This window comes from Dermacentor variabilis, chromosome 2 (assembly GCF_050947875.1).
Source record: "Dermacentor variabilis isolate Ectoservices chromosome 2, ASM5094787v1, whole genome shotgun sequence".
NCBI classification, from domain to species: Eukaryota; Metazoa; Arthropoda; class Arachnida; order Ixodida; family Ixodidae; genus Dermacentor; species Dermacentor variabilis.
The window spans coordinates 233,806,258-233,831,819 of NC_134569.1; the positions used below are offsets into that span (position 1 = coordinate 233,806,258).

The 25,562-nt window shown below is 48.4% G+C and overlaps 1 protein-coding gene across 4 annotated transcripts in view; it reads right to left on the reverse strand.

Annotated features, from left to right (window-relative positions):
* The window catches only part of LOC142573155 (uncharacterized), a 731,380-nt gene that overhangs the window by 136,768 nt on the left and 569,050 nt on the right, over positions 1-25,562 (reverse strand). For all 4 annotated transcript variants that reach the window (XM_075682709.1, XM_075682708.1, XM_075682707.1 and 1 more), the window contains one exon: positions 6,651-8,094. In XM_075682709.1, the coding sequence (XP_075538824.1) occupies positions 6,651-6,816 (166 nt within the window). In that variant the 5' untranslated portion in view covers positions 6,817-8,094. The remainder of the gene's footprint in view (positions 1-6,650; positions 8,095-25,562) is intronic.

Sequence of the window (25,562 nt, forward strand, 5' to 3'; positions counted from 1 at the left end):
CACCGAGAAAAAAATGAATCTAGAAGATAGAAATACTTGATTCAATCACTGTACCAAGGAGGATATCTCTAATGAGCAAATTCAGGTCCTGTAAGTGGTTAGCATTACAGATAAGTGCTTTCTTTGTCCTATCAGGAGGGGCTAAATTATGTGGTAACTGGAGCAAAGCACCTGCAAGTAATGAAAATTGCTGCTTTCTTGTGAATTGCCGCCCTCTAATAAATGTGTCGGGGTAAATGAGAGTAACTGCAAACTTCTCCAACAAAATACGTTTTATTCCCTCAAGGGACTAACTGTCCCCGATTACCACCGTGTCTGTGACTATACACCTCTCGGCCACGCATCTATAGCTTCACTATCACCACCAGTACTTGCAGAGCCGTGTTACTCCACTTGACATCCTCCCAGCCCTACTTATTATTACTGTGGCTATCGAGCGCACACCTTCCGGTTCTGTCGAAGGTGCCAGCAGTGAACGTCGCGGCTACGCTCCTGAGGAACGAACTAACATCCGCCTAACCGTAAGTTACCAGCGGACGCCCTCCCACTTTTGCAACAATCTCCTGCCGATACTGCCGATATGCCTAAAACAGCGAACCTCCGCCCACGCCACTTTCTCCCCCATCGTCACTCAGTTTCACCTCTTCGGCCCGCCTTTAACTTCCTTGACGCCTGCTCCGAAAACTCGAAGCTTTAGTTTTGGGAGGGAAAAGTGCATGAGTCAGGCAGCCTACAACGCCCACAGAGCGACTGTCGAACCATTTATTATAGATTGTAGAATGTTTTCACCGCGAAGCATATATTGATACTTGGTGCCGCAATTTTTAACACTCGTGCTGATTTGTGCGTTCAAATTTTCAATGCTCGCTAGTCGGGAAGGTAGCTACGGGAGGATGAACGGTAATAGTTACTCTCCAAGCCCTTCACTATTTTTCCCCATGTCATCGAATAAAGAGACGGTAACAGTAGTGTTACCAGGTAGTGAGGCACTGGAAGTGGTAAGGGAATACATCTACTTAGGACAGGTAGTGACTGCTGATCCGGATCATGAGACTGAAATAATCAGAAGAATAAGAATGGGCTGGGGTGCGTTTGGCAGGCATTCTCAGATCATGAACAGCAGATTGTCATTATCCCTCAAGAGTAAGGTTTATAACAGCTGTGTCTTACCAGTACTCACGTATGGGGCGGAAACCTGGAGGCTTACGAAAAGGGTTCGACTTAAATTGAGGACGACGCAACGAGCTATGGAAAGAAGAATGATAGGTGTAACGTTAAGGGATAGGAAAAGGGCAGATTGGGTTAGGGAACAAACGCGAGTTAATGATATCTTAGTTGAAATCAAGAAAAAGAAATGGGCGTGGGCAGGACACGTAATGAGGAGGGAAAATAACCGATGGTCATTAAGAGTTACCAAATGGATTCCAAGGGAAGGGAAGCGTAGCAGAGGGCGGCAGAAAGTTAGGTGGGCGGATTAGATTAAGAAGTTTGCTGGGACAACATGGCCACAATTAGTACATGACCGGGGTAGTTGGAGAAGTGTGGGAGAGGCCTTTGCCCTGCAGTGGGCGTAACCAGGCTGATGATGATGATGATGATGATGATGATGACGATGATGAGGAGGAGGATGATGATGATGAACAGTAGTGTCTCCCAAATGCAGAAAATGGTTCTCGCACGCCCCGACGAGGGCCTACATCATCTACGAGGTCGCCGTTACTCGGCGCCGGTCTCCGCTCGCCGTTGCCGGCTCGCTGGGTCCCTCCCTTTCGAGCGCCCCGAGAACCTGCCGGACTGCCCAGAGCTGTTCCTCTTGGTCGTAGCTCTTCGCGGCTGCCTCGAGCCGTGGTGGGATCATTTTTTATCTTGCTTCTTCTGGATTTTCAACGCAGTGCCACAAGATGTGCGTGCAATCTGTCGTCTCCCTCCGGTAGACTCTGCACTTATCGGTCGAGTATGTCTTGTGCTACATGCGATGCATCAGTCCCGGGCTCGAAAGCGATCCGGTCTGGAGCTGTCTCAGTAGTACCGCCTAAGCTCGACTCAGCCTCGAGTGTGGGGGTGGGAGAGTCCTGCGACCCAGGTGGTAGGTCTTCGTGATTTCGTTGTAGTTGTCATGCGGTCCTTGATTCCGAACCATGTCGGACAGTCTGTCGCCGGGGTGCGGTTGGTTAGCGCTCGCGCCGCTGTGTGTGCCGTCTCATTGGGGTTCTCATTGCGTTCCGACGCGTGGCACGCGTGCGCCGGGAACCACTTGAGTCTTACTTTTCTGTTTTGCAGTTTGGCCGCTCGCAGTACGCGCTCAGCAGCCCTGCAGATTTGGCCTCTGGCGAAGCTTCGTACCGCATGTCTCGAGTCACTCAGCACCATGTGGCAGTCTGCGTCGGCGATGGCCAGGGCGATGGCTACATCCTGCGCTTCTTCCGCTCCGGCGCTTCTCACGCTCGCTGCCGTCCTCGTGGCGCCGGTTGACGCATGTATGACGACCGCTGCGAAGGCGTTCCGTTGCTATTCGGCCGCGTCCACGTACCGCGCGTGCTCGTCGTTGGCGTGCTGGTCGATGAGAGCCTTGGCCCTCGCCGCTCTTCTTCCCTTGTTGAACTCTGGATTCATGCTCTTCGGTAGGGGGTCCATTCTGGTCTGCCGTCGGAGCTCTTCGGCAACGGGGATCTTCATCTTCACCTCGTTCGAGCATCCTTATTCCCAGGTTGTCAGTATCTTCCTCCCGGCTTTAGTCATGGACCGCCGCTCAAGTTGAGAGGTCTGTTGTGCTTCGGCTATTTCTTCGAGCGTGCTGTGTATCCCGAGTTTTAAAAAGCGGGTCGTGCTCGTGGACTCGAACAGGCCTAGCGCTGTCTTGTACGCTCTTCTGATGATCAGGTTGGTTTTGTTACGTTCGTGTTGCAGCAATCTGTGGTAGCCTGCAACGAACTCGATGTGGCTGATGATGAAGGATTGGACGAGCCTAATTGGGCTCTCCTCTCTCATGCCAGCCTTCCGGGAAGTCACTCGTCTAAGGAATAGAATCACGTTGGCCGCTTTTGCCGTGAGACGGGTGATGGTTTCAACGTTTCTTCCGTGCTTTTCGATGACCATGCCTAGGATTTGGTTACAATTCTGATTTTTTCGTATTCGCGTTCTGATGTCTTGTCTCTGCCGTTTTTGGCAATTGGGAGTATCACAAGCTCCGATTTGCTCGGCGAACATCTCAGTCCGATGCCTTCCAGCTAGTCTTCTATTTCGTCGACGGCGGCTTGCTGCGCGCCCTCGATGTGGGCGTCGCTGCCACCTGTCACCCACGGCGTGATATCGTGCGCGTAGAGGGTGTGCCTCACGTCTTCGATGTCCGCGAGCTTTTCGGCCACTCCGATCATTACCAGGTTCAACAACATCGGCGAAATGACCAATCCGTGTGGAGTGCCGGTTCTCCCGAGCTTCTTCTTTTGCGTCTGTTGGTTGCCGGCTCGTGGCTGGGCGGTCCTGTCCGTGAGGAAGTCCTTCATGTAGTTGTAGGGTCATTCGCCCATGTTGAGTTTGGAGACTTGGGACAGAATCGCCGAGTGTTTCACTTCATCGAAGGCGCACTGCAGGTCGAACCCTAGGGTCGCTTTGTTCTCGTGGGCGCTGCCGCCATCATCGATGATTTGGTATTTGAGCTGCAGCATCGCGTCCTGCGTGCTTAGGTGCTGTCTGAAGCCGATCACCGTGGCCGGATACAGCCCTTCTCGTTCCAAGTAGTTTTGACACCTGTTGAGCAGGACGTGCTCCTGCACCTCACCCACGCTGGACGTGAGCGAGATGGCCCAGAGGTTTACAAAAGTGTTTACATGTGCAACCCAAACTATTCTACCAGTATCGCTGCTAATGGTGATCTGTCCGAGCCGGTGCCTATACGTTCGTTGTAATACTGGTGTCAAACGCACCCCTCTGATCGCGATCGAGGCCGATCCGTATACGATTTCTTGGTCGCGATCAAGAATGCTCGCTGCTACACAATCCAAGAATCTGGATCGAGTTATCATCGTCTGCTGATTGTCGGCAACCCTCAGTAAAGTATAGCAGCTTGGCTACAAATTCAGATTGGCAAAATGTTAATTAGGACATCATTTCAGTTTTACCGTTTACTATTTTTTGATAAAAAGCGGTTTCTAAGTGTTTATTTATAGAGCTGACTTCACTTTTTGTTTTTGGTTATACTGCGCTAGAGGGCGCAGATATCAGCTGCGATGATACGGATCCGGATCCCGTCAGATCAGAATCACAAATGACCGTGCAGAAACACTCGATTCGCATCAAGCTCAATGCTGGTCAGCCCCGATCGCGATCAGAAGTGTATGTGTCACACAGGTATAAAACAGGCTTATTCGTAATAGCCACTTCTATTTGCTCTTTATTTAGAGCCAATGCGCATGAGCTTTCTAAAGTGCAGTAACATTCATGGTCCAAACATTTTGGGCAACAAACTATTGATTATTCGCTCACGCAGACCACCTCAGACAAACCGAGCATTGGCAAAATTTTATCATTCACTGAAAAAAATTTGTACAGTTTCTGATGCTCTGAGAAATTGGTCATAGAGCTCAGGTCCTTCGTTTGGTTTATGGGGATCTATACTGACTCATTTTGATGGTATAGAATGGACAAGCGCACCACTTCAATATCTTGGTGTTATTTTTGATGAATATAAGCTCGGTGCACATTTCTGGCGAGAACATGTACCTGCACTCATACGCCATGCTGATAGTCTTACTCCACGGTGCCTTCTATATTTGGCAGGGGGCGGCTAGAACCTTGTATAAAGTTACAAAAATGATTTGTGTACTGCATACGCTTCATTGTATAAGGAATTGCATTCGACGTTTTCACAGAACAGGCGCTATTTTTGTGTCCTACCTACGAGCCTATGAGGTCAAGAAACATCTTCAGCCTAGTCTCCTCCATCTATTTGTGCGACAAATTGATTTTGGTTTCTTCTTTTATCGCGATATTTCACACCTCGGATTAAGATCATTCACACAAGGTAATTTAGTCGATGCTTTACACAACGTGATAGTTTGATCCCAATATTCTGAGCGCCCTTCTTAGTGGGGTTTTGTGTATGAAGTACAATTTGGCGTACAGTTCCTCTTGGTTGAGTTTTCTGCTGAAGATCTCTACATAATAACCATATAACCATGTAAAGGTTTATTAGCAGTGATTTCCCTGCCTCCTGTTTAGTGCTCTCCATTCTCTTGTCTTCCTGTGCATAGAGTACTTCAGCGACTCCATAAGATGCCTTCATCCCCATGCATAAAATTACTTTTCCGTTAATTACGTTGTGGCACGCTACAGCGAAAACTTCGTTGCAAAAAATATTAGGACAGAGTGCATCTTACGATGGATTGTCGACGATAGTGCGATTAACAGTCAAGCAATGAAGCGACACAACGTTTTGCAGAAGTAATGTTTGTTTAAAATATGTAGTGCTCATTCTGACGCATTCGTTGCTGTGACTATAGCGACATAAACTCTTTCCGTTATCGGCCCACTTCCTTCTAGATTCATTTTTCTCTCAGTGCAATGAGGGGAAGGAAACAAGGGTTTGTGAATAATGCAAGCAATTATATTTCACCACCCGTTGTCTGCTTCTATTTCAAGCCGAAGAAGAGAGGCTTGCAACTGTGGGTTTAAGCATTAGTGAAGCAGCCACGCATATTTGCATATATTAGGCTAGGGTAGCTCGGACAGGAGATGACGCAAACCAATCCCTTTACAAGCATGCTTCTATACTAATATCAGGATACTTCCAGAGTGTTTCTATACGGTATTGTGGCAGCTTGTATAAAATACATAGCCAATACATGTAAAATTTAACAAGTACCGTAGACAGGGCTCTCGTTCGAATACCATCATCGGGTATATTAGGAAAATCAAATGGCGGTAGGTGACAAACTATCATCTTAAAAGGCTGTGAACCGGGGTAGCATTTAAATACTTGCACGACTACTTGTCGCATGTTAGCGGCACGATAGCTAAAAGCACTATTCCTGTTCGCATCAGTCTTGACTTGTGCGAACATTACGTTTTTAGTGCTGGATGCTTGCATGTTAGCAAATACCTTGAGGGCGTGACAGAAGCACTTTTAATGAAAAGTTACTGGCCTTGCAGGGATCTCTAGCCATAACGAAGTATCGGAGTACTACCATAACGCCCAAGACCGAAAACATCAAGTTCCCATTCCGGTGTAATGGAGCGCCCGATAGTAAAAAATGATGGATAAAAACATACAGGACCCAAGTGCTGCCCCGCGACAACGCTGCATTTGAATCAAGCCATTCCAACAAGCCCAACTTTCAGTCCTTCTTGACCTCTTTTTTTGGCGATGCCGTTATGCACTGCAATTACAGAGGTGGTCCATGCCTGATTATTTAGGATCGGTGACAGCACACGGAGAAGGATAACGATTTATATATACACTGATTGTTGTCGCTGGTCGCCATTCTCATTATATATATACAATAACCTAACGGGAGCTTCGCAGTTTGTTTTGGCTTGTTGTAAATTTGTTCTCTTTATATACTTACTGTTTGAAATGTCCCCTTACTTTATGCCGTAACATAGGGCCTGTAAGGTTCTTTTAAATAGATAAATAAATAAATAAGTGCGCTCACCTGTGGGCCTCGGGATGCGCAAGTCGTGCCCCTGTAATGGAGGAGTGGGCATCGTAGTCGACTGCGACTCGGCGCTGGCCATCACGGTGGTGGCGACGGAGCTGGTCCCGGTTGTATCGAGCCCACCGCCGATGTCGTTGACAGTCCGGTTGCGAGCGGCTCGCATGGCCAACACGCGGCGCCTATGCGGACCGCCATGCCTCCATCACGGCCTCAGCGGCGACGGCTCACCGGGCGGGCGGCGCACTCGCCTGCGACTCGGATTACGGCCGAAGCGATGCATTCGCTTGTTCGGAAACGCGCAAGAGCCTCTGTGTTCCCCGCACAAAATAGTACTCAGGTTCAGCGCTGGGCGATGGAGGCAAATGCACCGCCGCAACACAATCACCGCCGAAAGACCACGTGTCGCGTAGGGACCGGCAGTGATGGCTTCTACTTCTTGCAGCTGCGCTGAAGTTTCCAGAAAACGTCTTCGCTGGATTCAGAGCTTGGCAACTGACGCTGTCCTTGGTTTCATGTCCGCGAGGAGTGACACCGCAAGAGCCACATCACGAAGCTCAACTAAATCAAACATGCTTACGCGAAAGACCATTAGCGAGTTGCTTCTTTGTCAGTATTCAAACTTAACGTAACCATTCAACCTATGGTCGCAGACACTGCGTTCAATGATTCCTACGTTCGGCCAAACACGTTACACTGTGACCAAACGACCAGCTGAACGGTGGAGCTCTCGCACAACGCTTTCAAGAGAGGGCCTTGCCTTGTCTTTTATCTCAACGACTAATCCACTTGGTTCCGTCGGACCTACATACAAATAAATCTGCACCGCTATGGTTAGAGTTGTAAATATTTGCTTTTAGGCTAGAAAGGGAAGCACTTTTAGAAAACACGGTGTGGCAGCTCTCAAACTGTTAGCCGAGCACGAAAGTTGTCGTCGTAAGTGCTCGAACTTAGCTTGGCTTTAGTGTCTCGCTTAGCGTTTTCCTGTGGGAGCCTACAATTTATATAGCAATGCACTCTAAGTTGAAGTTTGCTCTCTACCGAATTCTAATCTCATTTGAGTGAAATCCCTTTTAGTCTTTCTGCTTAGAGCGTCGAGAATGTACAGGTCGTTGAAGGTGCGCCTGCGGACGTTAGTGGCTGAATTTAGGCTAAAGCGTCAGACGGCCATAAACTGCGCCATTGGAAAAGCTGTACGAGATAAAAAACTTGCTTGGCAGTGCAGCAAAATTATCTCGAGAAAGGGCACTAGACGTGGCGCCACCTGCGTCATCAGCCTCGGTGCGAAATAAGCTGAGCAGCACGCAGCACGAAGATTGATGCGATGCTCTCTTGCATTGTTGCCGTTCTAGCGAAAGTTACGCAAGTCGCTGTTGTCGTAGCCAAATCCAAAGCTGCACTGCAGTGGAGGCATCTTTATCGCCCAGCATCCGTTTGCTTCGACCTGCAAATATAAGGAGAGAATTTAAATAAACGACTAGTTTATTATTACAATGCAGAAATAACGTTTATGCAGGTAGCACACAGCTTCAGCATGACGCGGCTGTAGAAGTGAGCCTCTAGTCAAATGGTACCGAAAACCCGCCGTGGTTGCTCAGTGGCTATGGTGTTGGGCTGCTGAGCACGAGCTCGCGGGATCGAATCCCGGCCACGGCGGCCGCATTTTGATGGGAGCGAAATGCGAAGATAATCGTGCATACTTAGATTTAGGTGCACGTTAAAGAACCTCAGGTGGTCGAAATTTCCGGAGTCCTCCACTATGGCGTGCCTCATAATCAGAAAGTGGTTTTGGCACGTAAAACCCCATAATTTAACTTTCTTTAATGGTACTGATAGTACAAACCCATGAAACTTGAAGAATAGCTTGATGCTCCACAAAGTGTAATACAATTTAAGGTGATGGACTTTATGTGAACAAACCGGAAGGCATCTGTACGACTTCGTAAGCAAGCCAAGGCGCCTGGTATTGTAGATACGATACACCCAAAAAAGGTGTGTCGGGCAGGTAATGTAATGTATAGAACAAATAATCGGTGATGCCTCAGAATAAGCAATTGTATAAGAATGAAACGGAAATGCAGTCGAGAATAACAGGGAATTAGGTGAAGTAATCAAGATAATATAATGAGCAGAACCAATCGCACAAATTCCGACGGTAATGCGCTTACATATGAATAAATACACAGGGCGTTTATTAAGCAGCACAAAATTTATAAAATTGCATGTTGCACATAACGCAGTTCTAACCCTTGAGCTAAATTACTTGTTGAGGCGGCCTCTACTTCCACGAGAAGTGAAAATGATCAATTGAATAACTAACTTAGTTACACTAACTCACTTTTTAAAGAATTAGATTACGGCGCGTATTTCATTCTACGAGTTGTAGCCAGCGAGTTAGCATGGCATCTCTCCTTGTAACGAATTCTGAGGATGGCACACATTTTGAGATATGCGGCGTCAAACCTACGGTAACTACAATTATAATAAAAATAAAAATAATACTAATAATAATATTATTAATAGTCACTTTTCATCACCACACTGATGAAGGACGAAGTAGGTAAAAGCTACGCTCCGAAGAGGCAGCTTGACAAAGGCCTGCAGCTACCTTTACAAATCAGTCAAATCAGTAAGCAGCGGCATTAACAATAACATGCAACACACAGCAAAAGAAAAAGGAAAAAGAGACATACAGAGGATATCTTAATTTCATAAGCGGACAAAGCACAAGAACAAGTACAAGGGTTACCAGAAAAGCAACACGATTTAAAAACCTAGCATATGCAGTTTTCGCAATTCGATCGCTGTATACTACAGAAAATCTATACACGTTTTCGCGTATTTATTGAATAGCGTAGGCGTTATTTAGGGTAACTTATCTTTGGAATACTTTCTTTCCGTGGTTATAACTTTCGAAATTTATTGATATCTTGTGTTAAGTCATGTAATGTTTTGCTGTAGATGTGAAAGTTCATCTAGAAAATGTCGAGTTTCTTTCACTTCGCGCCTAGGCGTTACGGTTAACTTAAGGTGTAGAGGTAGTGGACAGGTAAACTTCGAGCCTGCTGAAACAATTCACCCGTGTGGGCATTACACGGTAAGTTTAGCATTATTCTGATATATTTCTTTGGCGTCAGGTATAGTTCTTGCAAGTTGGTATATATATATATATATATATATATATATATATATATATATATATATATATATATATATTGTTACGTGTAGAAAGATAGACACGGAAGAGGCTATTTACAAGATATTACACTGCACTGGAGCCAGAGTAGAAGGCCGACATTTTCTCGCGCCAAGGGCACCGACCCACTTCGTCGCCGTTCTCGCGGCGGCTCGTCTCTCGGGTATCTACGGATAATATCGTAATACTACCCCCCGGCGGCAAAAGCGCCGTCACGGTGCTTTTAAATATCCAAGGCACGTGGAGAGTTGTAGGGCTTGAGACGGGTGACGTGGACAATGTCACTGTTTGTCACACCGAGGGACGTAGTGGGCATGGCTAGAACAATTTCATAGGTGACATCGCTCACTTGGTGGAGCACGCGATATGGGCCGGTATAACAGGAAAGCAGTTTATTACAAAGGCTAACTTTACGCGATGGTGACCAAAGCAACACGAGGGTGCCGGGCGCAAAATGGACATCACGGTGACGGAGGTCGTAGCGTCGCTTCTGTTTGTCTTGAGAGACTCGTAGACGAACGTACGCAAGTTGACAAGCATGGTGAGCACGGGTGACTGCATCACGGGCTAGTTGAAGCAGTGGTAGACGGCAGCACGGTGTCTAGTAGTAGCGTCGGTTCGCGGCCATACAAGAGGTAAAATGGGGAAAAGCCGGCAGTTTCGAGACGCGAATAGTTGTATGCAAAGGTAATGTAGGGTAGAGCCAGGTCCCAGTCACGGTGGTCGTCTGAAACGTATTTGTATAGCATGTCTGTAAGGTTGCGGTTCAAACGCTCAGTGAGGCCGTTGATTTGAGGGTGGTAGGAGGTAGTAAACTTATGCTGAATGGAGCAGGGCCGCATGATGTCGTCAATGAGTTTCGCCAAAAACCTACGGCCACAGTCTGTTAGCAATTGACGCGGAGCACCATGCATCAAAATGATATCATGTAGAAAGAAGTCCGCAACGTCAGTTGCGCAAATAGTCGGAAGAGCGCGGGTTACGGCGTAGCGGGTCGCGTAGTCAGCTGCGACTGCAACCCACTTGTTTCCTGATGTAGGTTCCGGAAATGGGCCGGGAAGGCCTAAGCCAACACGATGGAAGGGCTCGGCAGGGATGTCGAGCGGCTGCAGGTAACCAGCGGGGGGCTGGGAAGGCTTCTTGCGTCGTTGGCAAAGTTCACAAGCGGCGACGTAACGTCGTACGCAACGGGCAAGGCCCGGCCAGAAAAAACGGCGACGTACACGGTCATAGGTTCGAGATACGCCGAGGTGTCCTGCCGTTGGTGCGTCGTGGACCTCTGCTAGAACGGTTGAGCGAAGGTGTTTAGGTATGACAAGTAGGAACTCAGAGCCGTCCGGATGAAGATTATGACGGCACAGAGTACCGTCGCGGAGGACGAAGAGGCGTAGAGCGGCGTCGGCCGGAGAGTGCTCAAAACGGTCGATGAGTCCTCTGATGTTGGCGTCACGACGTTGCTCGTCGGCGAAATGAAGCAGCTGCGACACAGAGAATACACAAGCAGCACTGGTAATATTGGAGGAGTCAGGATTGTCAACAGGATAACGCGACAAGCTGTCAGCGTCTTGTTGCAGGCGGCCAGACTTGCAGACCACAGAATACGAAAATTCTTGTAGTCTCAAAGCCCATCGACCAAGCCGGCCTGTAGGATCTTTTGGGGATGAGAGCCAGCAGAGAGCATGATGTTCAGTGACTACGCAAAAAGGGCGACCGTAAAGGAAAGGACGGAACTTCGCAACCACCCAGACTACAGCAAGGCATTCTCGTTCCGTAATGGAATAGTTGCGCTCCGAATAGTGCGGAGGCGGCTCGCATAAGCAATAACGCGATCCTGGCCACGCTGACGCTGGGCTAGGACGGCACCTACGCCATGACCGCTGGCATCTGTACGCAATTCTGTAGCGGCTACATGGTCTAAGTGGGCGAGAATGGGTGGCGAGGAGAGAAGAGTGACGAGGTGAGAGAAGGCGGCGGCTCCTGCAGTACCCCACGAGAATTGTACGCCTATCTTCAAAAGATTAGTGAGGGGTCTAGCAATTGCCGCAAAATCTTGAACAAAACGACTAAAGTACGAGCCTAGCCCGACAAAACTTCGAACGTCTGCGGCTTTCTTCGGAACCGGAAAGTCTCGGACAGCGCGACTTTTGTCGGGATCAGGCTGTACTCCGGAATCATCAACGAGGTGGCCCAGAACAGCCATTTGGTGGTAGCCGAAACGACATTTCAACGAGTTAAGTTGCAGCTTCGCCTTTCGAAATACATCAAGTATAGCTGTCAGACGCTCAAGGTGAATGTCGAACGTGGGCGAGAAGACGATGACGTCGTCGAGGTAGCAGAAACATGTGGACCATCTGAAACCACGGAGCAAGGAGTCCATCATACGCTCAAATGTGGCACGGGCGTTGCATAATCCAAAAGGCATTGCTTTAAATTAGTGTAGGCCATCAGATGTGATGAACGCTGTTTTTTCTGTGTCCATATAGTCAACAGCAATCTGCCAGTATCCAGAACGAAGATCGATAGAAGAGAAATAGCTGGAAAAGTGGAGGCAGTGAAGGGCGTCGTCTATACGTGGGAGCGGGTAGACGTCCTTCTTAGTAATGTTGTTCAGATGGCGGCAGTCTACACAGAAGCACCACGTGCCATCCTTTTTGTTAACCAACACTACAGGTGACGCCCAAGGACTGGAAGACGGCTCAATGATGTTTTTGTCTAGCATTTTGTTGACTTCGCTTTGAATTACTCGGCGTTCCGACGCATAAAGTCGATACGGTCGTCGGTGAATCGGAGTAGCATTGGTAGCATCGCCAGTAAGAATCCGATGCTTGACCGCGTGCGTCTGGCCTAAAGGGCGATCGCGGAAGTCGAAAATATCTCTGTAGGACGATAATACTTGGTAAAGGTCTTCAGCTTGCGCAGAAGGCAGGTCCGTCGTAACCATTTTCTGTATCTTGAGATCGGCGGCCGAGGCTGGCACGATGGGCCTGCTAAGCTCGCAAGAAGCATCGGTTGATAACGCTGCCACGTGATGGTCGCCGAGACAATCAACGTTGGCAAGGCAAATACCTTGCGGTAGAATTTGCTTTGCCAATCCAAAGTTAAAGATAGGTATACGAGTGCGGTTCGCAGTAATAGTAAGTATACGGTGAGGCACGGTAACGTTATACTGTAGTTGAACGTCGGGCAGAGGAGTGACGAGGTACTCGCCATCAGGGACTGGTCGGGAAGACAAGAGTTCAATATAAGCTATTGACTTTGGCGGCAGGCGAATAAAGCCGGTGGGGAGTAGGCGGCACTGGGGTGCGTCAGAAGGTTCTGCGAGAATCAGCAACTCAAGGCGAAGGGTACTGTAAGAGCAGTCAATAAGAGCAGAATGCACGGAGAGAAAATCGAGGCCGAGAATTAGGTCGTGGGGGCAATGAGCAATCACGGTGAAGAGGACAGGGGCGTGGTGACCGGCAACGCTGACTCGTGCCGTACACATGCCGATAATAGGCACAGTACCGACATCCGCAACGCGGACGACGCGTGCCGACGCTGGGGTCAGGAGCTTTTTGAGTCGTCGTTGGAAGGCAGAACTCATAATAGAAATATGTGCGCCTGTATCGAAGAGTGCAGGGACAGGATAGCCGTCAACGTCAACGTCAAGAAGGTTTTGGTTCGTTGGTAACGCGAGAAGAGGATTTGAGGGCAGGGTCGACAACGCAGCTTCACCTCCAGAAGCTACAATGCCTAGTTTTCCGGCTGGGTCAGGGAGGCGATAGGCGGCGATGAGAAGCGGTGGTGTTGGGGCGAACGAGACTGACGGTGTCGAGGTGAGGGCGAGCGGCTGTAGCGAAGGTTTGGAGCAGCGGCATCACCAACAGTGGGTTCATGGCGGGTGGCATAGGGAACAGAAGGTCCAAAAGTGCGGGAATAAGTGGCGGCGTATGTCCGAGGAGGTAGTGGCCAACGGTTGCGGCAGTGACGAGCGACTTGGCCGATGCGACATCAGTGGAAGCAGATCGGCCTGTCATCAGGCGTACGCCATTCGGACGGCTTGCGGCGAGATATGGCAGAAAAGGACTGTCGGGGACGTGGAGGGCCGGTCGAGAACTGGGGAACTTTGGGTTGAGACGTTGTACACACGGAGTTCAGACCCATGTTCACAAATTCCAGTCTGACTGCGGCCTGAATCATCGCAATCGTGGCTGCTGGCGGATCGGGAGGCGTCGCGGCGAAAGCTGGCGGACAGGTGGCCTCGAGCTCGCGGCGAAGAATACGGGTGACGTCGCCACAGGTGGTAGTCTGACGTGGTCGACCCTCACATGTCGACGTAGCAGCAGTGTTGGGTAGCCGCGTGACCTGGTGTGTGATACGGGGGCTCTTAGCCTGTTCAAGGCGACGGCATTCGTTAACGATGGCGTCGATTGTCTAGACGTTTCCGAAAACAAGAAAGTTGAAAGCGTCGTTGGCGATGCTTTTTAGGACATGTGACACTTTATAAGCTTCAGACATAGCGTCGTCAGTTTTTCGGCATAGAGCCAAGACGACGAGGATGTATGAAACGTACGGCTCTGTAGATGTCTGAACAGGAGACGGCATTCTCGCGGTAACCTTGCGGCAAGTGGGGTTGCCAAACAGTCCCCTGAGCTTTTCTTTGAAATTGTCCCAACTGGTTATCTCGTCGCCATGCGTCCGGTGCCACACGCGTGGGGTGCCGCCGAGATAAAAGATGACATTGGCGAGCATGATCGTTGGGTCCCACCTGTTATTAGCGCTGCCATGTTCATATAGCTTGATCCATTCGTCAAAGTCCTGTCCCTCCAGGCCAGAGAACACACCAGGGTAGCGATGTTGGGCAACCGTGATGACGGGAGCAGTCGGACAAGCCGAAGTCGTTGCAGAGGTGGTCACGTATACGGAAGGCATGGTGACAAGCTCGATGTACCGACCACTCCGGAGTTCCGTGGCGAGGACGGGGATCGGTTACCTCCACCAGAATGTTACGTGCAGAAAGATACAGACGGCAGAGGCTATTTACAAGCTATTTACACTGGACTGCAGCCAGAGCGCCAGGCCGGCATTTTCTCGCGCCAAGGGCACAGACCCACTTCGTCGTCGTTCTCGCGGCGGCTCGTCTCTCGGGTATCTACCGATAATATCGTAATAATTTATATATATATATATCATCATCATCATCATCAGCCTAGTTACGCCCACTGCAGGGCAAAGGCCTCTCCCATACTTCTCCAACTACCCCGGTCATGTACTAATTGTGGCCATGTTGTCCCTGCAAACGTCTTAATGTCATCCGCCCACCTAACTTTCTGCCGCCCCCTGCTACGCATCCCTTCCCTTGGAATCCAGTCCGTAACCCTTAGTGACCATCGGTTATCTTCCCTCCTCATTACATGTCCGGCCCATGCCCATTTCTTTTTCTTGATTTCAACTAAGATGTCGTTTACCCGCGTTTGTTGCCTCACCCAATCTGCTCTTTTCTTATCCCTTAACGTCACACCCATCATTCTTCTTTCCATAGCTCGTTGCGTCGTCCTCAATTTCAGCAGAACCCTTTTCGTAAGTCTCCAGGTTTCTGCCCCATATGCGAGTACTGGTAACACACAGCTGTTATACACTTTCCTTTTGAGGGATAGTGGCAACCTGCTGTTCATGATTTGAGAACGCCTGCCAAACGCACCCCAGCCCATTCTTATTCTTCTGGTTATTTCAGTCTCATGATCCGGATCCGTGGTCACTACCTGCCCTAAGTAGATGTAGTCCCTTACCCCTTCCAGTGCTTCGCTACCTATCGTAAACTGCTGTTCTCTTCCGAGCCTGTTAAACATTACTTTAGTTTTCTGCAGATTAATTTTCAGACCCACCCTTCTGCTTTGCCTCTCCAGGTCAGTGAGCATGCATTGCAATTGGTCTCCTGAGTTACTAAGCAAGGCAATATCATCAGCGAATCGCAAGTTGCTAAGGTATTCTCCATCAACTTTTATCCCCAATTCTTCCCACTCCAGGCCTCTGAATACCTCCTGTAAACATGCTGTGAATAGCATTGGAGATATCGTATCTCCCTGTCTGACGCCTTTCTTTATAGGGATTTTGTTGCTTTCTTTGTGGAGGACTACGGTGGCTGTGGAGCCGCTATAGATATCTTCCAGTATCTTTACATATGGCTCATCTACACCCTGATTCCGTAATGCCTCCATGACTGCTGAGGTTTCGACTGAATCAAACGCTTTCTCGTAATCAATGAAAGCTATATATAACGGTTGGTTATATTCTGCACATTTCTCTATCACTTGATTGATAGTGTGAATATGGTCTATTGTTGAGTAGCCTTTACGGAATCCTGCCTGGTCCTTTGGTTGACAGAAGTCTAAGGTGTTCCTGATTCTATTTGCGATTACCTTAGTAAATACTTTGTAGGCAACGGACAGTAAGCTGATCGGTCTATAATTTTTCAAGTCTTTGGCGTCCCCTTTCTTATGGATTAGGATTATGTTAGCGTTCTTCCAAGATTCCGGTACGCTCGAGGTTATGAGGCATTGCGTATACAGGGTGGCCAGTTTCTCTAGAACAATCTGACCACCATCCTTCAACAAATCTGCTGTTACCTGATCCTCCCCGGCTGCCTTCCCCCTTTGCATAGCTCCTAAGGCTTTCTTTACTTCTTCCGGCGTTACCTGTGGGATTTCGAATTCCTCTAGGCTATTCTCTCTTCCACTATCGTCGTGGGTGCCACTGGTACTGTATAAATCTCTATAGAACTCCTCAGCCACTTGAACTATCTCATCCATATTAGTAACGATATTGCCGGCTTTGTCTCTTAACGCACACATCTGATTCTTGCCTATTCCTAGTTTCTTCTTCACTGTTTTTAGGCTTCCTCCGTTCCTGAGAGCCTGTTCAATTCTATCCATATTATAGTTCCTGATGTCCGCTGTCTTACGCTTGTTGATTAACTTAGAAAGTTCTGCCAGTTCTATTCTAGCTGTAGGGTTAGAGGCTTTCATACTTTGGCGTTTCTTGATCAGATCTTTCGTCTCCTGCGATAGCTTACTGGTTTCCTGTCTAACGGAGTTACCACCGACTTCTATTGCGCACTCCTTAATGGTTCCCATGAGATAGTCGTTCATTGCTTCAACACTAAGGTCCTCTTCCTGAGTTAAAGCCGAATACCTGTTCTGTAGCTTGATCCGGAATTCCTCTAGTTTCCCTCTTACCGCTAATTCATTGATTGGCTTCTTGTGTACCAGTTTCTTCCGTTCCCTGCTCAAGTCTAGGCTAATTCGAGTTCTTACCATCCTATGGTCACTGCAGCGTACCTTGCCGAGTACGTCTACATCTTGTATGATGCCGGGGTTCGCGCAGAGTATGAAGTCGATTTCATTTCTAGTCTCACCATTCGGGCTCCTCCACGTCCACTTTCGACTAACCCGCTTGCGGAAAAAGGTGTTCATTATCCGCATATTATTCTGTTCTGCAAACTCTACTAATAATTCTCCTCTGCTATTCCTAGAGCCTATGCCATATTCCCCCACTGACTTGTCTCCAGCCTGCTTCTTGCCTACCCTGGCATTGAAGTCGCCCATCAGTATAGTGTATTTTGTTTTGACTTTACCCATCGCCGATTCCACGTCTTCATAAAAGCTTTCGACTTCCTGGTCATCATGACTGCATGTAGGGGCATAGACTTGTACCACCTTCAATTTGTACCTCTTATTAAGTTTCACAACAAGACCTGCCACCCTCTCGTTAATGCTATAGAATTCCTGTATGTTACCAGCTATTTCCTTATTAATCAGGAATCCGACTCCTAGTTCTCGCCTCTCCGCTAAGCCCCGGTAACACAGTACATGCCCGCTTTTTAGCACTGTATATGCTTCTTTTGTCCTCCTAACCTCACTGAGCCCTATTATATCCCATTTACTACCCTCTAATTCCTCCAATAATACTGCTAGACTCGCCTCACTAGATAGCGTTCTAACGTTAAACGTTGCCAGGTTCAGATTCCAATGGCGGCCTGTCCGGAGCCAGTATTCTTAGCACCCTCTGCAGCGTTACAGATCTGACCGCCGCCGTGGTCAGTTGCTTCGCGGCTGCTGGGGACTGAGGGCCGGGGTTTGATTGTTGTATTCATATAGGAGGTTGTGGCCAAGTACTGCACCAGGGTGGCCAATCCTGCTCTGGTGAGAGAGTGCGTTACCGGTTCTGGTCACCGGGATCAGGCCGCACTCCAGGCCTGTTTGTGCAATTTCTCAACACACGGTTTTTTTTTTTATTTCCCGGAGGAGAATTGCGTGGCACCGGGATTTGAATCACGGTCCTCTTGCACTGGAGACAGATACTCTACCGTCCCCGCAGGAGTTAAATTAAAAATTGAATTATGGTGTTTTGCGTGACAAAAACCACTTTCTGATTATGCACGCCGTAGTGGAGGACTCCGAAAATTTCGACCACCAGGGGTTCTTTAACGTGCACCTAATTCTAAGTACACGGGTGTTTTCGCATTTCGCCCCCATCGAAATGTGGCCGCCGTGGCCGGGGTCCGATCCCGCGACCTCGTGCTCAGCAGTCTAACATCATGACCACTGAGCAACCACGGCGGGTCCCGCAGGAGTTGTACGCCTGATTTAACCTACAGTGGCGCCCTATTTGATCAGTCAAGGTGGACCAATCTGAGCTCGGTTATACCGCATGGATGGCACTCGGCTAGAGAACCTGGTATTTATGACCTGCACATGTGTGGCCACACATAATTGAGGATATATAATTTTTTTTTTTAGGAGGGTTTCCGTACAGTGATAAAAGGAAGGAAAATACCTTTAAAAAGAAAGAAAAAAAAAGGAACATAACATGTGATTTGAACTCGTGATCCTTCAATGTTGCCCGGAAAGGTAGCTCAGTCGGTTGGTTCGTCAAGCCAGCGGTTACTTTCAAGCGCTATAGCTCCTGCTCCGAGCCTCATACTTATGTGGAAAGGGGCTGGTGTTGTCCGCGACAGTCGATTTCTGAGTGGTTGGAAGGCATAATTTCTTGGAAAAATGGCCGCCAGAGGAGCAGCGTGAACTCGAGCGGCTTTAGAGACTAGGAAAACTGCCTTAAAGTATTTAGAATTGAGGGGTAGTTTCGTTAACAAACTATAACACGGCAATCAGCACTCGAATATAATTATAACCCTAATAATAATTGTAAATATTCATCTCATCTATAGTATCTAAAGCGCGCGCTGTTTCTTGCCTCTGCGTGTAGTATTTAAGAGAGCCAGTTTAAGGGCGGAGAAGAGGGAAGGAAAAGAAAGCAAACTTGCAGCGCCGTGGTTTTAAGGCGCAACCGTGGTAGAGAAACGGAAAGGCGATATAAGCATGCGTGGCCATGATACGCACACGACAAACTGCCTTACAATATTTAGACTTGAGGGGAAGCTTCGTTTACAAACTATAACACGGCAATGAGCACTCGAATACGAGAGAAATAATTGAGACGTGGAAAATTCCCTTGAAATAAATCTGGTTTGCGAGACAAATGCTTGTATGTATTGAATCTCTTAAAAGATGAGGGGGGAAATATGCGCTCACCGAGAGGGCATCGTCCGTACGAGACCACCACCAGGCTCCTTACGGGGATGTGGAGAGCTTCGCGGCCGGAACGAAGCCCCCCCTCTCCGCCGGCCAGGCGTGGAAAACGCGCTTTCCGATCGCTCAAGGTTGCGTAGGAATAGTATAGTTCTAGCGTCTAGGAAAAGTTTTAACAGGTGCGAGGACGGCACGCATAGCGTGGGAAGCTAGCCGCCGGAAAAGCTATCTTCGAGAGCTATTCTATATTATATTATATTATACTTCGAGAGCTATGACTGATGCTTTTCTATATATATGTATTCATCTCATCTATGCGATCGCATGCGCGTGCTGTTTCTTTGTCTCTGCGTGTAGTAGTTAAGAGAGTCAGTTTAAGGGCGGAGAAGAGGGAAGGAAAGGAAAGCAAACTTGCAGCGCTGTGGTTTTAAAGCGCAACCGTGGTAGAGAAACGGAAAGGCGATATAAGCATGCGTGGCCATGATACGCACACGACAGACTGCCTTACAATATTTAGAATTGAGGGGTAGTTTCGTTAACAAACTATAACACGGCAATCAGCACTCGAATATAATTATAACCCTAATAATAATTGTAAATATTCATCTCATCTATAGTATCTAAAGCGCGCGCTGTTTCTTGCCTCTGCGTGTAGTAGTTAAGAGAGCCAGTTTAAGGGCGGAGAAGAGGGAAGGAAAAGAAAGCAAACTTGCAGCGCCGTGGTTTTAAGGCGCAACCGTGGTAGAGAAACGGAAAGGCGATATAAGCATGCGTGGCCATGATACGCACACGACAAACTGCCTTACAATATTTAGACTTGAGGGGAAGCTTCGTTAACAAACTATAACACGGCAATGAGCACTCGAATACGACGAGAGAAATAATTGAGACGTGGAAAATTCCCTTGAAATAAATCTGGTTTGCGAGACAAATGCTTGTATGTATTGAATCTCTTAAAAGATGAGGGGGGAAATATGCGCTCACGGAGAGGGCATCGTCCGCACGAGACCACCACCAGGCTCCTTACGGGGATGTGGAGAGCTTCGCGGCCGGAACGAAGCCCCCCCTCTCCGCCGGCCAGGCGTGGAAAACGCGCTTTCCGATCGCTCAAGGTTGCGTAGGAATAGTATAGTTCTAGCGTCTAGGAAAAGTTTTAACAGGTGCGAGGACGGCACGCATAGCGTGGGAAGCTAGCCGCCGGAATAGCTATCTTCGAGAGCTATGACTGATGCTTTTCTATATATATGTATTCATCTTATCTATGCGATCGCATGCGCGTGCTGTTTCTTTGTCTCTGCGTGTAGTAGTTAAGAGAGTCAGTTTAAGGGCGGAGAAGAGGGAAGGAAAGGAAAGCAAACTTGCAGCGCCGTGGTTTTAGGTGGCGGTAATTAATACAGAAACGCCACGTGCCATCTTTCTTTTTGACGAGCATGACTGGCGACACCCAAGGACTCAACGAGGGCTCAACAATGCCTCTGGCGAGCACCTTGCTTACTTCCTGCTGAATAACTTGCCGCTCTGCCGTGGACATGCGGTAGGGTCGGCGATGAATAGGAACAGCATCACCAGTGTTTATCCGATGCTTAACAAGGGACGTCTGACTAAGTGGTCGATTGTCAGTGTCAAATATGTCGTGGTAGGAAAGCAAAAGGTGATATAGGGTGGCTGCTTGGTCAGGTGCGAGGTCTGAAGCGACAATGGGACGTAATAGGCCGTCAAGGTTCAAGGCATCCTGCGGGTAATCGGGAGGATCTGGAGACGCGTTGGCTGCAAAAGCAGCGACGTGGTCGTCTGTCACTGACCGGAGCGTGGCCGCTGCTATACTTTCAGGTAACACTTGCTTAGTCAAATCAAAATTGATAACGGGGAGACACATCCGATTAGCGGCAAGGGTTACGACGGAGTGTGGCACAGAGACGTCGCGCGCCAGGAGGACATCATGAATAGGTGCGACGACATAGTCGCCATCAGGCACGGTTGCCGTTGAGGCAATTCGATGAAGGTTAAGACTTTTGGAGGCAAGCGAACAAATGCGGTAGTGCAGAAGGTGTTCGGTTGTTCGGGGTGAATGTCTGAAAGAAGAGGAAGCTCGCGGCAAAGTGTACCTGTGGAACAGTCAAAGGCAGAATGCGTCGTCAGAAAGTCGAGCCTGAAGATTAGGTCATGAGGGCAACTGGTCAGCACGGTGAACAGGACTGGAACCTGGCAGCAAGCAATTCCTATGCGAGCAGTGCACATACCCCTGACAGCAAGAGTGGTGCCATTGGTGACGCATACGGCTCGAGTGATGGCAGGCGTAAGAACTTTTTTTGAGGCGACGACATTGGTTAGCGCTCATTATGGACACTTGGGCTCCAGTATCAATTAATGCCATCAACGGAACACTATCTACGTCTACTTCAATTAGGTTCGTGTTGGTGAGGACCGTCAATGGAGGATTCGGACAGGACAAAAGTGATGCAGCACTACCTCCAAGAGCTGCATGGCCTAGTTTTCCGTCCGTCGGTTTGGCGAGAAAAAACGGTGAGGTTGGGGTGACAGGGAGCGAGGGCGTTGAGGCGACAGTGATCGCGCAGAGTAGTGGGTGTCAGGGGCATCAGAAGTAGGGTACAGACGGCGAGGTGAATAACGGTGAGCGTCGGCGTATGGGCGAGGAGACGGGGAAAAGGAGCTCGAATACGGCGACGTCCAGGACGAGTGGCGAGCGACGTGGCCAATACGGAGGCAACGAAAGCAAATGGACTTGTCGTCCGGAGTTCTCCAGTCGGCAGGGTTGCAGTATCTGGGAGGGGAATACAGATACTGCAACCCTGCCGACTGGAGAGTATATATATATATATATATATATATATATATATATATATATATATATATATATATATATATATATATATACATGCATACATACATATATAGCTATATATATATAATTCATGAACACCGACTTCGTGAAATATATGCAGCAACAAGGGATATTCCCTCAGCTTACCACTGCGTTACAACTACACGCACTCGCGACAAACGCCACCAGTAATCTCCAGCGGTAATGCAGTCGTGCAGATTGCTCTGCTCGATCAGTTGGTGAGCGTGGTCAGAGAAACGGCAAAAATATAACACAGCTGCTGCAAGGTGACGTTGTTTGGGAGCGTGGCCCTGAAAGCAAGCTACCTTCTTTTATGGGAAGTACGGCTATCTCATGACACTTGACATTGGATGGATTGCCGTCAGTAAGAGCTTAGAGATCCTTAAGCACAAGTGACCATTTCGTGCACGGGGTAATTTCATACCTGGGAAAGCCATTGCAACACCCACGATGTCCTATTTTCAGTTTCTACTGTTGGCCTTATTTGTCCAACCACGTCTTCCCCAAGGTGCAGAAGCACCTTGCTTATACGCCCGCTGACCATTTTACACAGGACTGCGTGGAATGCAATGTGGACTCTTCTTTTTCCGAAGGAGGAGTCGTTCTCTTTGCTGAATGTCCCGCAAAATACTGCAGTGGGATTAAACGCTGCAGCACTCGTATTGGCTTACTCCAAATCATCTATCTTTAACAGCGGCACGTACTTAACTCCCATATTTATGTAGCTTAATATACATGTGTATGTGCTTAGTAACTCAGGGGACCAATTGCAATGCATGCTCACTAACCTGGAAAGGCAAAGCAGAAGAGTGGGTGTAAAAGTTAATCTGCAGAAAACTAAAGCAATGTTTAACAGTCTCGGAAGAGAACAGCAATTTACAATAGGTAGCGAGGAACTGGAAGTGGTAAGGGAATACATTTACTTAGGGCAGGTAGGGACGCCGGATCCGGATCATGAGACGGAAATAATCAGAAGAATAAGAATGGGCTGGGGTGCGTTTGGCAGGCATTCTCAGATCATGAACAGCAGGTTGCCATTATCCCTTAAGAGAAAAGTGTATAATAGCTGTGTCTTACCAGCACTCGCCTACGGGACAGAAACCTGGAGGCTTACAAAAAGGGTTCTACTTAAATTGACGACGACGCAACGAGCTATGGAAAGAAAAATGATGGGTGTGATTTTAAGGGAAAGAAAAGAGCAGATTGGGGGAGGGAACAAACGCGAGTTATTGACATCTTAGTTGAAATCAAGAAAAAGAAATGGGCATGCGCAGGATATGTAATGACGAGGGAAGATAACCGATGGTCATTAAGGGTTACGGACTGGATTCCAAGGGAAGGGAAGCGTAGCAGGGGGCGGGAGAAAGTTAGGTGGGCGGATGAGATTAAGAAGTTTGCAGGGACGACATGGCCACACTTAGTACATGACCGGGGTTGGAGAAATATGGGAGAGGCCTTTGCCCTGCAGTGGGCGTAACCAGGATGATGATGATGATGATGATGATGATGATGATGATGATGATGTATTAGCACCGTATTAGCCCTGAACTCCTCCTACAGGGGTACTGCGAGCACCAGTGGCGTGACATCAGGGCTAGTACTTGCGTGTTTAGTCTGTTACAATGCTGGCATCGTATACGAGCGCGCGTGCACAGTGTTTTTGTTTATTCACTCTGGTTCTCTATGCTAGAACACTTCTGACAGTCCTTTTCGAATAGTTTCTTTTCTGGTAATTTCGTATTCAAAAATTTTGTAAAAAGGCGCAAACAGTTTATTTCTCAAAGGGAGCGTTTTCAGTGCCGGCCGCCGAAGCTCTGTGCAGAACGTTGCGAACTCGCCATCCGTGTCTGTAAGCAGCCCAGGTGCGGCATTTCAGGTTGATCAAAACACAAACGTGAAAAACACTTTAAAACGATTGACTAGGAGACGAGAGGAATAATTGCTGAGGCAACAGCATGTAACAAATGCTTGCTACATATGACCTCTGCAACATTTACATTGATTCTAACCAGCATAACATGTTTTACATGACTAGTGTTCCATATGGCAAAATATCTGATTTCCGCATTTGTGGACTGAAAGGTCCTGCAGTCGCACGAGTACTGAACTAGCCTAAAGTCGAGATCCTTTCGGCGCAGTTTGGTGCGGACAAATTTCCTTACAAAAACATACGTAATTCAATGCGGGTTATTATAGGAGGCAGTAACTTAAAGGGACCCTAAAATAGCTTTGGCAATTTGATACAAACGTACTGAGCCGTTAGGGTAATTACTTCTGATCATTAAGTGACGCATATAAGAACTGCGCGTAAAGCGAAGCATTCATTGTAAGATTTTAAATTTGTGCATCGCTGTCGATGCGAGCGGCGCTGCACCGCCGAGTTTTCCGCTGCTACGTCGCCACCTGAGTAGACGGCGCACACGATGCCAGTGAGCGAAGCTATCCGATTGACTTTACCTTCCGCTTCGCGGGCCATTAAACAAGAGACAGGCGGTGGCCATAGCCCCTCCTTTAGAAACAAACGTTCCCAAGTCCACTAACAATGAATCACTACGCATCGGAAATTTATGCAGACAAATGTAAATTCTGTAATAACAGCGCGGACCTGAGCCACATGCTCTAGGCCTGCCCGAAGGCCCTCATGAGGGTCGAATTCCTAGACGGACGGTGGTGGCGGACCGCGCTCCTCAGCTCCGACCCAAAAAAAACAGGCACGCTTGATCCGGCAGGCCAAAGACGCCGCCAGGCCCCACCGGATCATGGCCGACGTCTAGGTCAGGTTCCCCCCTCTCCTGCAAGCGGCAGGGGGGGGGGGGGGATGGGTCCCAACCTACACGCAACGCAACCCTTCTGCAAAGTTTGTTCCTCCTCCTCCACTATAACGGCATGCAAATCGCCGGTATTTTAAACCTGACGAACGGCACGAGATGGAAAACAGCCACGCATGCACGTCCTAGTCGTCATCTCAACGCATCCACCCATCCCCTAAACAGGCATGCGCAAGCATCGAACCTTTCATTTGATCTGACGTTCGATGTATATAACGCGATAGGGTTATAGATGCGCATTGAAAGGTTACGTATATGCAAGCTTGAAAATGGCACGGAAGCCACAGTGCAAATAAGAAATATGCAAGACTGCTGTCTGGCGATCAAGATCGCTCAGAGGGATAGCAGTGACCTCTAAGATGATGGCGCTGGACCTTCACTAAGGCCTGTCTATGGCACTGAAAGTTATGAAATGATTAATCTGTACACCACTAAATTGTGACTAATGCATGTTCCGTG